We start from the raw sequence: 16,726 nt of genomic DNA, 5'->3' as shown, positions 1-16,726 counted from the left end.
GGCCAGAGCAGTCACCATTCTGTTGAATGGTGACTGCTTGCAAAAACGATCAGGAGTGCAAAGCAGCAGATATCCATGATATCTGCTGCAATGCACCTTTAATAAATTTGCGGAGGGCACATCGGGACTTTAATTCCACGGTAAGTGCACGATAGTGCACTACCGTGATTTGTTAAATATGCCCCTGTGAGAGATATTGAAGCTCTCTGAGGCCAAGGAATCAACGACCGCATTGCTAGGTGGCAGATCCAGCGAGCCCATAAGAGCGATAGTGAGCCTCCGAATCGTCCACAGGTTCTTCCTCTGTCTGCGGCAAGGTAATGGCAGCGGCTGGGGCAGCACCTCCACACCACAAGCAGAGATAGAAGCTGAAATCACACGTCTCGGGTTCCAAAAGTCAGCCACACAGCAAGAAGTATATACTGATGATACTCTAGGTGGGTCTACTGGCAAGATTAGGGTCACAATTGAAAACGGATATTTGATCTGGATAATGTGGGAGCTAAGAAACCACGAGTCCTACTCCATATTAAGCCGAGCCATGCCTATTACGTAATATTTTGAATATATTAATATTATAGATCTAGTTCTGTCATTATGTTGAACAAATTTATAATTATATTAAACATATTTGTATTGACATATTTATAATGTCCGAATTAACACCAGTGCTTTTATTGCACTTTTTTTTTTTTCTGTTTGAGGTTTGCAGTTACCTCTCTTTAAGAAGGTCTTCTCCTGAGCACTATCGATTTGCTGCTTGCCAGCATCATGTTGTTTTATAAGTATTTGTTTAATTACTATAGTGCATGTGTACTTTATTTTAATTAATCTACCATTGTTTTTGGGCTGTGGAAGGAAACCAGAGCACCTGGAGGAATCTCACATAAACACAGGGAGAATATACAAACTAGACACAGATGAAACCCTGGTCAGAATTATACCCACTGTGTCACAATGACTAATTCAATAGTTGTTAGTTCCTAATGGGATGGCACAATCTAAACAAATTTTTATAAATCCTTGTAATCTGTGGTGAGCAAGTGCTATGTGGATGTGCCTTAATGGTTCAAATTGATAAGCTTTTGTAATCAAGGGATATGCAACTCTGTTATATACATACAGGTGCCCGATCTATAGTGCTGTGCTGGCCTATATTAATTTATTGAAGGTCTCTGCTATGCTCTGATGTTCTGGGCAACTGTAAAGCCAAAGAAAAATGTTGGGAATGTGAAACCAGGCTATAGGTGTCCACTTACAGGTCTGAGGATGAAGGTAATTTCCTGAAGCTTAGGATACTGCACAGTGCGCCTTCTTGATACTGTAGGAGCTTGGACCGCTGCTATGCTGACACCATGTCCAGTAAGCCCTTGTATGGCTTAAGGCCATGGCTGAAGGGGAGTCTCCATACATGTCTAATTGATGCCTGAACACTGAAATAGTGGTATACCTACTGACAGGGCCGGACTGGGACTAAAAATCAGCCCTGGCATTTAAAGCACACAGGCCCACCTCTGTTGAAAAAAATGTGTGCGACAGTGCAGTGGCGGTGCCGCCAAGGGCGTAGCTACATTATGTTGGGGGCGTGGTCAAAATGGTGCGTTGATACATACATAATAATAAAACATTACATTTATCAGACCCTCCCCATCCACATTACGCCACCCCCCCAGATACATTATGACACCCCCAGCCCACTGTACTTATCTATGCTTCTGATGCTGCTGACATTCCTGTAGAGTGAGCAGGGAAGCTCTTAGTTTCACGAGATTAATAAATCTCATGAGACTTAGAGCTCCTCGGCTTGCTCTGCAGGCTGTGTCCTGGGCGGAACTGGGAGCACAAATTCCTCCTGCTGACCAGAACTGGATTAAGGCTCGGGGGCCCGGCACTTAAGTCATAGGGGCTCCTATAATGTAATTTGGCTACTAGACAAATTTTTGACAAATACACAGGCAATACTGTGTGCACTACTGTTAGGTGCACGCAGTTCTGCCTTAACAAGCAGTACAGTGTGAAGTAGGACATATCTCCCAACTGTTCTTGTAGTCAGACCAAATCCTGACTAAGCGGGACAGTCACCCACCAAATTCAGAACAGTTGGCAGACTGTCCTGGTCTCTCCTACCTGTCTTGTCATGGTCACCACTTGTGGCTGCTGGTGTCTTTAGATCAGTTGCTGCTTGTCTGGATCCTGGAATGTTGGATGCCCTATTAGAAGAAAAAGTACATGAGTAAATGAAATTTAGCCCTGGTGTTAAATCAATATAGCATCCACGTTTTAAAATTAGGCCTCACTGCAGCCACTCATTAAAATACTAGTATTCACATTTGATAAATAAATCTTTTTCCCTGCAACTAGCCTGACATTAAATAGCATTCCCATTTAATAAATAAAAATATTTTCCTCTCTCAAAACAACCCCAGCAAGAAATTAAATAGCATTTAAGTTTAATAAATATATCCATTTCCTACAACCACCCCAGGCATTAAATAACTCATAATCACATTTAATAAATATACCTCATTTTCCACACACAGCCCCACATTCAATTAATAGCTCCCAAACCACCCAGCATTAAATTAAAAATCCAATCACCCCATCTTAAATTGATAGGCCCCACTATTAAATTGCCCCTCCATCCCCCACAAATTGAATAGCACCCAATAATTAGCCCCTACCTGCAATTCACCATTAGATTAACCAGCCTACCTCCCACATTATATTAAGACCCCCCCCATCCACACATTATAGTCATACACCGATCCCCCCCCCCACACACACACATTATAGTTGTACGCCGGCCCCCACACACACACACACACACACACACATTATGGTCATACACTGACCCCCCCACACACACATTATGGTCATACACTGACCCCCCCACACACACATTATGGTCATACACCGGCCCCCACACACACACACATTATGGTCATACGCCGGCCCCCACACACATACAATAGTCATACCCTGTCACACACAAAACATACTATATTTTCACTGTCACACACGTACACACTATAATCATACCCTGTCACACACACATACTTTACATACCCTGGCACCCACATACTTTACATACCCTGGCACCCACATACTTTACATACCCTGGCACCCACATACTTTACATAATTGGCACCCACATACTTTACATACCCTGGCACCCACATACTTTACATACCCTGGCACCCACATACTTTACATAATCTGGCACCCACATACTTTACATAATCTGGCACCCACATACTTTACATACCCTAGCACCCACATACTTTACATACCCTAGCACCCACATACTTTACATACCCTGTCACACACACACACTTTACATACCCTGGCACCCACATACTTTACATACCCTGGCACCCACATACTTTACATAATCTGGCACCCACATACTTTACATAATCTGGCACCCACATACTTTACATAACCTGGCACCCACATACTTTACATAACCTGGCACCCACATACTTTACATACCCTGGCACCCACATACTTTACATAATCTGGCACCCACATACTTTACATACCCTGGCACCCACATACTTTAAATACCCTGTCACACACACATACTTTACATAATCTGGCACCCACATACTTTACATACCCTGGCACCCACATACTTTACATACCCTGGCACCCACATACTTTACATAATCTGGCACCCACATACTTTACATACCCTGGCACTCACATACTTTACATACCCTGGCACCCACATACTTTACATACCCTGGCACCCACATACTTTACATACCCTGGCACCCACATACTTTACATACCCTGGCACCCACATACTTTACATACCCTGGCACCCACATACTTTACATAATCTGGCACATAAACTACCCCCCCTCCCTCCTTACCTTGTGCGCTCCGCGGCGCGCTGTGCAGTCTCTCCTATCACATGGGACGGCACCTATCACGTGGTGTGCGTCCCATGTGACATAGCCAGATCCATTCATAGAAGAGGAGGGGAGAAGAGGACGCGCGGCCACCAGGAAGTAAGTATACAGCCGGCCCCATTTCTCAGCGCACAGACTGTCATGCAGGAATTCTGGCATGACAGTCTTTGCGCTGAGCGATGGGGCCGGCCAGCTAGCAACCGGCCCATCTGGCCATCGGCCCTTCTGGCATTTGCCAGAAGTGCCAGATGGCCAGTCCGGCCCTGCCTACTGTTATTATACATATGTTGAGTAGCTCCACTCTGGCCAGAGTGAGTCTGGGGCCTAAGTGTGGTAACTAGGACAGTTTTTCACATTGATAGAATATAAGGATCTTACTGGTTTAATAAGCACTACTACAGGCGTTCAAAGGCTCTGAGTATACAGAGTTGAAACTATAATTCTATATGGTTGGGGGAAATCCCAGAATTAAGTTACATTTAATCAGAAGTTTAGCAGCTGTGCAGAAACACATTTTTTTGAGTGGATACTAATAATAATAATATTATTATTTGTTAAAGCAGTATGAGATCACCAGCACAGATGAAAGACTGAAAGGGGTTTATTTATTCACATAAGGACCAATGAAAGGAGTCCAGCCTGATCAGAACAAGACAGCATTTGCTTGCTGCCTGAGATGCTGGTTGCAGCCACTAGGAAACTGGTTAAGCGGGTAGCAGCACTTGCCGTTCATATTAACATTATTATTATCATCTACATATGCCCCCTTGTAACCTACATTCACATCTGTGATGGCACTAGTCTAGTAACTTCATCATGTTACCAATCATAAGGCGCTTTCCTGTCCTAAGCCACTGGAATGGATAATTTTCTTAATGCTTTTTCTACATTATGCTTGTAATTATGGAGGTTGCCTCCCTTAAGAGAGGGATAGGAAATATTATTTAACAGCATTTAATGATATTGAATATACATCACATTATCATTACATTGCAATGACACAATTAAAGACTCGCGTATTCATTCCTCTTAAGTAAAGTATAATGGTGGAGAGAATGTAATATCTTACATGCCACAAAACCTTGGTGAGAGTGCAGTGCACTTTGGAATTTGCCTAAATACCATTTGCATAAATTATGCTTGTTGAACATATAATTTCAAAACCATGGACATTAATATGATATTGGTTCCCATTTGCTGACTCCACTCTTCTGGGAAGGTTTTCTACTAGATACTGGACCATGACTGCAGGGTTTGCATCCATTCAGCCACAAGAGCATTAGTGAGGTTGGGCACTGCTGGGAAGCCTGACTGGCAGACAGTGTTCCAATTTATTCCAAAGGTGTTTAATGGTTTTGAGGTCAGGGCTCTGTGCAGGCCAGTCAAACTCTTCCACACCAAACTCGATAAACCATTTTTAGAGGACCTCTCTCAGTGCATAGGAGCATTGTAATGCTGAAACAGGAAAGTACCTTACCCAAACTGTTGCCACAAAGTTGGAAGCATACAATTCTCTAGCATGTCAATGTTGTTGTGTTAGGCTTTCCCCTTGCTGGAACTAAACCATGAAAAACAGCCCTAGACCATATTTCTCCTCCACCAACTTTACAATTGGAAGTATACTTTTGGGTAGAAAGCATATACCAAACACAGGTTTGTCTGTCAGACTGCCAGGTGATGTAGCATGATTCATCAACCCAAATAATGCATTTTTACTGCTCAAGAGTCCTTTGATGACCTGAGGCTCTTGTGTGGCTGCTCGGTCACGGAAACCCAATGCATGAAGGTCCTGAACTGTTAATTCTTGCTGATGTTGCTTCCAGATGCAGTTTGTAATTTTTTAGTGAGTGATGTAACCAAGGTCAAATGACTTCTATGTGCTAAGCACTACAACACTGTTGGTCTATGAGCTTGTGTGCCCTACCAATTCGCTGCTTAGCTGTTGTTGCTCCTAGATGTTTCCACTTCACAATAACGCCACATACAATTAACTGGGACAGCCCTCTCAAGACAGAAATTTGATGAACTGACTTGGAAATGTTGCATACTGTGACAGTGCCATGTTCAAAGTCAATGAGCTCTTAAGGATAAACCATTCTACTGCTAATGTTTGACTTTAATATAAATTGTACATTAATTATTATAATTATTTTTACAATTAATTAGCATTGGTTCTCATAAAACACTTCCACCATTTCGGAATAGTCTAGTCTACTAGTGCAATTTCAATATATTTATATGGGGTCACAAACTAGAGTGTACTCAGTTATGCTTGTTTCATGCTTCACACAGGTATTATTGTTTACTCATTAACCAATTAATAAGTATGTCAATACACCCTATGCTTTATAAACCCCACCATTATGATAGCAACACATTCCCCTGAAGAAGACTTTTGATGAAACGCATTTGGGAAGAGTACTGCTGTATCTTTCTCTCTTCTGACTACTAGTAACAGTGCCATCTTGCCTTGAATGTAGGAGGCCCTAACTGCTAATTTTGGATAATTCTTTAATTGAAAAATTTCGGGGGCGGTTGTGGAACTTCCTAGATCAGGGTATTTGATAAGTGATTATCAAGTACCCTATCTGGTATGTGGTTTGACTATCTATAATATTTTTATCATCAGAGGGCACCTTCTACTTCTCTTGATTTTCTTTACTGAACGATACTCGGATTACAACGGGAATTTTGGATGGCTGCCACCCTTGAAATTGGGTGTGATATTTGTGTTAACTTACATTTTAAAAATAATTGATTACTCATTGTTATTGGATTGACTTTAATAAATTGAATCTAATCTTAATTTTTCATTTTTGTGCCTATCAGTCCCTTTTAATTTACCCTCCAAAGTTAAATAACCCCCCACATATATATATATATATATATATATATATATATATGCAGCACTGCAACTGATGTGAGAATGAGAATCTCTATGTTGTCTGACCACAAGCGTGTACTCGCTCCTTCACAGGATTTCATATGCAAACATTGTTAATGGCACCAGTCAGTGAAGCAGTTTATCAACCCTCACCTATTTAAAATTGTAGAACTTGACATTAAACCGGCGGTTCCCAAAGTGTCTGCGCGGATTGGTACGTTTTTGTGTTGCTTGTTTTTTTCTTTCTATGGCTGGTGCGTGGCAGAGGGGGACAGCGTGACAGAGAAGGAGGACAGCGTGAGAGGGACAGAGGAGGAGGCAACAGCATGAGAGGGACAGTGGAGGAGGACACAGCGTGAGAGGGACAGTGGAGGGGGACAGCGTGAGAGGGGCAGTGGAGGAGGACACAGCGTGAGAGGGGCAGTGGAGGAGGACACAGCGTGAGAGGTGCAATGGAGGAGGACACAGCGTGAGAGGGACAGTGGAGGAGGACACAGCGTGAGAGGGACAGTGGAGGAGGACACAGCATGAGAGGGGCAGTGGAGGAGGACACAGCGTGAGAGGGACATTGGAGGGGGACACAGCGTGAAAGGGGCAGAGGAGGAGGACACAGCGTGAGAGGGACAGTGCAGGGGGACACAGCGTGAGAGGGGCAATGGAGGAGGACAGTGTGAGAGGGGCAGTGGAGGAGGACACAGCGTGAGTGGGGCAGTGAAAGGGGACACAGCGTGAGAGGGGCAGTGGAGGGGGCACAGCGTGAGAGAAGGCAGAGGGGACAGCGTGAGAGAGGGCAGAGGAGGGGGGACAGCGTGAGAGAGTGCAGAGGGGGCAGCATGAGAGAGGGCAGAGAGGGCAGCGTGAGAGAGGGCAGAGTATATGGATGCAGAGGGGTCAGAGTGTCTGGATGCAGAGGGGGCAGAGTGTCTGGAGGCAGAGGGGGCAGAGTGTCTGGGGGCAGAGAGGGCAGAGTGTCTGGGGGCAAAGAGAGCAGAGTGTCTGGATGCAGAGGGGGCAGAGTGTCTGGATGCAGAGGGGGCATTTTTGCATACAACTAAATAAGTATTTCTGCCCTGACCTAAATACTTATTACAATTTTTTGACCCAACTAAAACAGGACTGCTCAGCAATTATTTTGGAGGGGTGCCTTGAAAAAATTATGGAGACTCTAAGGGTGCCGCGAACTGCAAAAGTTTGGGAACCACTGCATTAAACCTTTCTTTTATTAAATTGAACTGGTCATTCCCACAAAAAGTAGATTGTTACTTTTAAAATTGAAAATAAATCAAGTTGACAATGTAAAAACAGAAAATAACAGCTGTATTGACCTTGTATGTCTACTTTACCAAACACATTGCGGAACCATTTATTTCTAAACTATAGTGCACATAAGCTGACTCCGCCCTCTCCTTTGCAATTGACATTAGGCAACACATTATAAAAGGTAAGTTCCATGTATAGTGATTTGAAGCATTATAATTAATGCAAGGTGGAAAATTATGAGGATAATTAAAATGACAATCAAAAATAGAGAAAAGGGCACTCTGTAACTCCAAATTAAGATAAAGGTTGGCTAAATGTACACTAAAGCAGAATGATAAACTACATATACCAATCATTTCTTTAATGATGTCATGATGATATGTTTCTATGTAAACATCAGCTAGACGGGAGAATATATTATAGAAAAGTATATAAAGATAAAAAAATAAGCATTTAATAAAAAAAAGCACATATGGGGCCTGAACACACATAGGACAGAAATTGCACACAGGTACTGAAGTATTCAAGTTCAAGTGAATCTGAAGAAGTTGAATACGGGTCCAAGTACAGTATGTATATATGGCATTTGCCGTATACAGACAGATACAACACACTGCAAGATATGCACAATGTATATGTGCAATATAAAGTTCCATCAGAATGCATAGATATAAAAAAATTATATTAAATACATTGACACATGTTAATAATATAGGGCCTGATTCATTAAAGGAAGTTAAGTAAAAAAATTGAGTAAGTAGTCTCCTGGACTTGTAACAATGCAAGGAGTGCAAATTAGTTCTATTTTGCATATAAGTTAAATACTGTCAGTTTTTTCATGTAGCACACAAATACTTGATAGCTTATTTGTACACTGAAATTTAAAGTTGATATTTGTGTGCTACATGAAAAAACACAGTATTTAACTTTAGTGCAAAATAGAAAACTAATTTGCACCCCTTGCATTGTAACATAGTTTTGTCCAGGAGACTGCTTACTCAAATTTTTTTACTTAACTTTCCTTAATAAATCAGGCCCATAATCATTAAGAAAAATACTGAACAAAATGTCCTTTCCCATAAAATACATATATCAGGATGCTATTAATACCTACTGTACATAAAATGAATTTTTACAGTTGCTCTTAATTGCAAACAGATGTTCAGGCATGCAAAAGCAACTGTCATCGCTATCAATCAGCACTTACACCTGCCCTGTAGCTGGTGCAAATAATACAGCTAAAAATCACATACTAAGAGATGCCCAGAGCTTGAATCGGACTGAAGTGTGTGCTCTCGATGCCCTTACTGTACACTGATTATGTGCACACGCTCCTTGCTTGAAACCACACTCTAATAGCAAATAAAAAAATTAATGGGATAGATGTATTGACACTTTACAAAGAGGTACCACACATTCTTAAATATTAAGCCACTTAATAAATGTCTGTCTCAATAAAAAAAATTCTCAGCAGTTTTCTACAAAGGAGTATATAAAGTACATGGAATATTCATAAAATGCTAATCTTCAATGGAAATTGAGACTTTCTTCGGAGGTAATCAGTATAATGTGTCCCCTTTTTTGTTGTGTTCACTCTCTTGACAGAAGAAGCATGCACTCTGATCTGATTTTACTTTTGTTACTGTGCTGATTCTATTTGTGACTCCCTTTCACAGATGGAACTCTGGAACCTCATAGAACTTATTATAGATTTCTTCATCAACCTTAAAAGAGTCTTTTAATGCAGTTTTCCTCTTCATCATATACTAAGAAATGGAAAAGAAGAGAAAAACCAAAGGACCCAATCCTTGCATATTACCTTTTATATTCATTATAATTTTGTTGCAAACTTTAAAATTATTGAGTACATTTCCAAAAATAATAAAATATAGAATAAAAGCATATAATAAACAGTGTTTTTGAAGGCAGTCTTGAAAAAGAATGTATAGGTGAAACACCTAGGCTGTGTACACTAGGCATGCAGATTCATTTTTCATAAGATACAACATCATGGAAGTATATTCAATAATTTCATAAGTTTGCAATATAAAAAAAAATATAATGAGGATATAACATTGAAGATTCCATTAACATTTTATGAACATTTCATGTAAGTTTTTGTAGAAGGCTGTTGAGAAAATGTTATTAAGATGGACATTTATTAAGAGGTATAATATTTAAGAATGTGACATACATCCTTGTAAAGAGCCAGTACTTATATCTCATTACATTGTTTAAAAATAGACAATGTCAGTTACATTGTTTGAGTGATATGGATATACATGACAAGCTTTTAATTATGAATGCTAAAATTCAAAAAAAATTACTTTTAGACTTAAAAGATGTAACTGTAGTGGGAATGTCTCACCTGGAATGCTGCACACGATTTAATGGGGTAAAGGTACATGTGACTCAGTATGATTGCCTTGTCATTTGTTGACATAGTTTCTCTTCCTTTGCATGAACAAGTACTTTCTCCCATGGCAAAGCTTGAAAATATATGGCTCTGGGTGACAATCGTGTCTCCTGTGATTTTTCGATTGATTTTCTCCTCAACACCTTTTGTCTGTGATAAACCAATTCTTGCAAATTTTTCAATATCCAACATTTGTATGGTGCACTGTGATGATCTTTTTATGAAAGTGTCTACTAGAAAATTTAAAAATACTTGAGTGTCTTCAAACGTAGACATAAATCCAAATGATATTCTGACAGAGCCAGTAGGTCGTCCATTTATTAGGTCCATGCTATCTCCACAGACGTGTCCAGCCTTTGAACAGATGAAAAATACTTGTTTTTTTTAAAATTATAAGCATGTTGGATAAATACATAGAAATCAGTTTAGTGAACATAAGTACCTTTTTTATACAGAAACTTTATTAGTATCATTATATATATAGCACTTATATATTACAATGTGCTTTACAGAGAAAACAGATGTCGTAAGGATTTATACAGCAAATACATTTGATATTGTCTGGCCACTGTACTTAATAATTCACAAAATACAAAAAAATAACATAAGAAACATGTAAAATCAGAACTTAAACATATAGAGGAGTTAGATCAGTGAGGACGTCATCAGTTTTTGTTTTTTTTGTGCTGAATAACCTTGATACTTGTATTTTAAATTATCCAGGAAAATGTGAAACTATTTTTTCAGGACTGATGAAGTTTTCTTATAGTAGCATAGCTGAGTAAACATTTTTTAGGCATTATATTGGGAAAAGAAAGAATATATATATATATATATGTATATATATATATATATATATATATATATATATATATATATATATATATATATATATATATATCTCCTGGACAATATAACTAAATCCTAATAACTAAAGCGGCTCATAGACTCTCTGACTGTAATTGTCAATACGTACTGTGACAGTCAGAGTGGAGAAGTCACCCCTTTTCTGACATCTGAGCTGGTGCTTCAGCCTTGCGTCTAGGGTGTTGACACATGCAGCACCACCCCAGTTACGGCCCTGAGTATTCACCTTCCTTGTTTTAATACTTGATGGAAACAACTTTCGCTTAATTTGGTTGAGTCTCTCCAAGTTTTGCACTTCTGGAAACTGAAAATTGTGCCTATTATTATTTGCAATATTGTTCAAGTTCCATCAGGTTGGAGAGGGCAATCGGAGAACAGTTATTTTCATGAATGGAATTAAGATCTGGGGGTATATTTACTAAACTGCAGTTTTGAAAAAGTGGAGATGTTGCCTATAGCAACCAAACAGATTCTAGTTATCATTTATTTAGTACATTCTACAAAATAACAGCTAGAATCTAAATGGTTGCTATAAGCAACATCTTTTTCAAACCTGCAGTTTAGTAAATATACCCCTTGGGCTTTGACTGGACCACTCCAGGATATTGATTTGTTCATATTTAAGCCACTCCAGTATTCTTTGGGCCATTGCCCTGCTAGAATACAGATCTTTTTCCATGTCTGAGGTCTGTTTCAGAATGCAGCAGGGTTTCCTCATAAATTAGTTTGTAATTTGTTCCATTCATTGCGTCCTTTATTTTGACTCATTTGTCCAGTCCCTGAATCAAGGATACATACTCAAGATGGGCAGCACTGTGGCTATTACTGCTACCTCACAGCGTTGGTGTCATGGACTTGATTCCAGTCAAGGTCCTATCTGTATCTTCTTCCCATGTTTGGGTGGGTTTCCTATGCTTGCTTCAGTTTCCTCCCACACTCTAAAGGTATACTGATAGGTTAATTGGCTTCTGACGAAATTCACCCCAGTGTCTAAGTGTGTATGTGTGTGTCCATGTGGAAGAAATATAGATTGTAAGCTTTACTGGTGCAGGGAGTGAGGTGAATGATTCATTTTTCTCTGTAATGCACTGCATAACATGTATGCACTATATAAATAACTGTTGATAATTTAATAAATAATATACTCTGTCATCATGCTTTATAGTAGGGATAGTGTGCTCAAAACATGGAGCCTAGCATTGGTATGAATGTCTCCCAAAAGTCTCTAGCAAATTATATGTGAGATCTCAAGTGAATTTTCTTAAACAATCATTTTCTTTTTGCCTTCTTACCATAAAGCAGAGTGCCAGGCTATTGTTGTACCATGCACAGTCTCTACAATCTCCCCAAGAAAGATTATAACTTCTCAATTGCCATAGGACTCTTGGTTGCCTGCCCGGCCACTATTAACCCTAGTACTGCCAGCCTACTGCTGGTTGCGTGAAAATTTGAGGGAAAATTTTGCGCGGGGGGGGGGCAGATTTTCACATGACCAGCACTAGGCAAACCAGCCGGGGTGGGTGGCACTATAGCAGGGGGACACGTGGCAGGGGCCCCCTGCCATAATGACAAACCAACCCCAGTCTGTACAGTGCTGGACTGGATTCCCTAGGGAATGGGGTCTGCCGATAGAAACGGGCGGGCCCCCCCTCTAGGGACAACCAGCCCAATGCTGAAAGCACTAGGGCTCTTCCCCTAATAATAATGTAGGATCAATAAAAGAGCAAAATTTTGTGATTTTAGCAATTTTTCTGAAAAAGTACAGATCCGAAACCAAAACACATGAGGTCGGTTTTGCCAAAACCAAAACACAAAGCTAATCCAGATTCAAAACCACTTCACGGGGGTCAGTGAGCATCTCTAGTTAGGATGCTGTGGGAGGTTTCTGGTAATTGGTGATTGTTCTGGTTTTGTTAATTCTTAATCTTGTGCATGGTTGCTCTTGGTTGCTATTAATTTGATGTTTTTATTTCATTCTGAAATAAAGGTTGTTTTATCTTTCTACCTCTCCTTGCCCATGTGATTCAAAAACCCTTAGGGGGCCAGGGCTAGTCTGCAAGTTTCTCTAACACTCTGGTATCCTAAAAATGGATTTGAGAGTACTCTTGTGGATATTAATGGACTTTGAAATCTTCTTACTTTCATCCGCTGATAGGTGCTTCCAGTCATTTTCACAAACATTCAAACAAAGTGGCTCCTCTGTGAGTTTGTTTTGGTGTGTGTGTGTGTGTGTATATGTGTGTGTGTCAGAAATTTCCCATGGAAAAGAAGGGTATTGTGATGAATCATTCAGTGTGAGGTACACTTTAATCATATGTAGGACCTTGTGCCCTGATCTTAGTCTACTGCTAAACAATAATATGCAATATCCCTGTTGTGAAAGCCTGCATGAATGCAGGATAAGAGGTCTGCCCTCTGTGAACTCCAGAGTAGAAATGACCTGGACATACTCATAAAGCCTTTTTCCATTGGTCCAGTCAAATCCAGTCTGGATTGGTTGACTCACTGCAGTCTATCCCCTCTGTCAGATTGGCTACCCTGTTCAAACTTCCACCTGGATTTGTGTAGTATATCAAGTGCTTATGTGAATTTATGGCAGAGGTCGTTTTGAAGCACATGCCGTTGCATCTCTCTCACTCTTGCCAGGATAGTTCTGGTTCTAGTTATGACTCCTGTTGGGCTGATCAGAGGATTGTGCCTGCTGCTCTGTTCGTGAAAGTCTTCATGGACCTTGTAACTGTGTGCACCTCAGTAGGCTTGGTTTCTGTCCATCTGACAAAGGAGTAAATACCTTGGCTATCTCATTGGGATAGTGCTCCAAGGCAAACATTATCATAGTTCCTTTTGGGTATGGTTGGAGAGTAGCTTCTATATGCAATGAACCTCCTGGCTATTGCTACCTGTAGTTATTATTATACCTTTGGGTTGACCAGCTAGCACTGGGTGGGTAAAAGAGCTATACATAAGCCTGGTATCATCATAGATCATATCTTCAAATTGCATCCCTCTTATCTTAAGTACCATAAGGGCATATTCACAAAAATTTGGCATACCCCCTGGAAATGCCACGTAATTATATTTGGATGCAACCCCAGGTTCACCTCCTTTTGTAAATACTGGAGGCATGGTGTAAAGATCCACAATGATAATTATGACACTTACAATACTTTCTAGCAACTTCAGATTGGTTGTTTGCATTTTGACCCATACAACTTATAGAGCCTAAGTCATTAAGTAAAGGAAAGCAAAAAAAAATGAGTAATTGTCACTCACCGGACCGTGAGTGCCTCTTCCCGGACATTTAGGAACCGTGGCCGTCCTCCATCCTGAGGGACTGCGCATGCGCAGCCCTTTCCATACCTCCAGTGTATGTTCCTTTAACTAAATTGGCAGATCAGGCAACCTCCCTATATTAAGCACCTGTGGTCAACACCACGTTGCCTGATCTTGGAGTCTCATTCCTCATGAGTCTCTGAAGGTGTTCCTGTATTACTCGTGTATTCAGCGCTGCTGATTCCTGTGGTTTCCAAACCACTTCTACTACTGTGGTTCCATACCACTTCTACCATCAACTGTATCATCATGACTGTTTGCTGATTCCTATCCGCTGCCTCCGTGCACTACAGTCTTCTACACCACTTCAACGTTATTTTATATCAATGTGACTGTTTGCTCATTGCTATCCGCTGCCTCCGTGCACTCCAGCTTTTACCTCACTCACCTGCTTCTCATCAAGTCTGTTTGCTGATTACTATCCGCTGCCTCTGTGCACTACAGTCTCCTGCTTGCAACTCGCCTGTGTTCAACATCGTGACTGCCAGCTGATTACTATCCGCTGCCTCCGTGCACTACACTCTCATCTCATCTTTGCTGGGACTTCCTCGAGACTGCCGCTTTTCATTACCATCTTCTACACTTCGTGATCTACAGCTCCTGCCCTGCGCTGCACTCCTGTTTCCCATCGCTGTTGGTTCCTGTGGTTGCTACTGGTTACCTCCGTGTGCCGCTGAGTCCTGCCGCTGTGGTCAGCGCTATCGTCCATCTCCTGCTGATCCACTCTCCACGCCTTCACGTGTTCCACTGGTCTCTACCCTCCTGTCAGCATTGGATTTGTATCTCTTCTACTACCCTCTGCTGGATCATCTCCATTCTCCTGGGTTTCCTATGAGTCCAGTTCCACGTGTTGCTGACTCCTGTGGGTTCATGTCCCTGTCGGTCTACTCACCTGTGCGCTGCACCTGCTAGACCGCTGCTTCATCTATCCAGGGACTTCCTACCCAGTCGGTCTCCAGCCGCTCAGGTACCGCTGCAATCCCATCTGACTGCTACTGCTGAACCACGGTATGCATACTTCTCATTGACTGTGCTGTGTATTGCATATCTTGCTGGACTGTGTTTGGTTCTCTCTGGAGTCTGCTATCCGCTGAGTCTATTGCCATCATTGACTGTGTTATCATTGTGCTGGACTACTTCAAGAGACTTTCTAGATTGCAGACCTGATCAGTCATTTACATATATATATATCTATATTGTGCATACTACTGTGGATCGTGTATAAGGTGCCTGTGTATATCCTGTGTTGCAGTCTTTCCCCGTGCACCTCCTCACATATATATTCAGTGGTACAACTTGCTGATGTCAGACCACTGATCCCTGTTTCCGGTATCACCTGTTCCATTATCCTCTCACATAGCAGTGGTACAACTTGCTACCGCAGACCACTGACTACCTGGATACCTCCACTTGGATTCCATTCCTTCACTCAGACAGCGGTACAACTTGCTACCCGCAGACCGCTGACTCTCATCACCTCCTTGTTTCTGTTGGACATTCCTCCTCACTATAGCAGTGGTACAACTTGCTATCGCAGACCACTGACCACCTTCACGTGTCCTTGTCCATACAGTTCCTTGTGTATCATTACCTCATTATTACCAGTGTTGCTAGTCATAGACTTTCCTGAGCATCTCATCGGCCATCATTTCATGTTCCGTGATCACCCTGCTACCAGAGTACCCTATTACCATCTACATTGCTCTGGTAAGCCTACCATCTGGTGATCCCTGGGTAAAGACTCCTAGTGCCCGTGACAGTAAGATCAGGCCATGACAGACCCAGATTCGGAACCAACAGCTATAGAGATGCTGCGGTATCTGGTTACCCGTATGGAACAACAAGATGTTCGTCAACAACAGTTGCTGCAATGTTATCAGACTTTAGTCGCCCAAGTAACTTCTGTGCCAAATGTAGCAGCCACTGTTGATCCTTCCGTGTCGTCATCTTCTTCCCCTGTGCCATCCCAGGTGTCTACTGCTTCCACGCTACACCTGCCTACTCCGTCAAAATATGATGGAGACCCCAAAACCTGTAGGGGTTTTCTTA

The 16,726-nt window shown here is 41.4% G+C and overlaps 1 protein-coding gene across 3 annotated transcripts in view; it reads right to left on the bottom strand.

The window, feature by feature from the left end:
- MOCOS (molybdenum cofactor sulfurase) overlaps positions 1-16,726 on the bottom strand; it is a 720,810-nt gene that overhangs the window by 116,307 nt on the left and 587,777 nt on the right. For all 3 annotated transcript variants that reach the window (XM_075212790.1, XM_075212791.1, XM_075212792.1), the window contains one exon: positions 10,430-10,831. In XM_075212790.1, coding sequence (XP_075068891.1) covers positions 10,430-10,831 — 402 coding nt within the window. The remainder of the gene's footprint in view (positions 1-10,429; positions 10,832-16,726) is intronic.

Source organism: Mixophyes fleayi, chromosome 5 (assembly GCF_038048845.1).
Source record: "Mixophyes fleayi isolate aMixFle1 chromosome 5, aMixFle1.hap1, whole genome shotgun sequence".
In the NCBI taxonomy this organism is placed as follows: Eukaryota; Metazoa; Chordata; class Amphibia; order Anura; family Limnodynastidae; genus Mixophyes; species Mixophyes fleayi.
The sequence above is the reverse complement of the archived record's forward strand: the minus strand, read 5'-3'. Positions and strand labels throughout refer to the sequence as shown.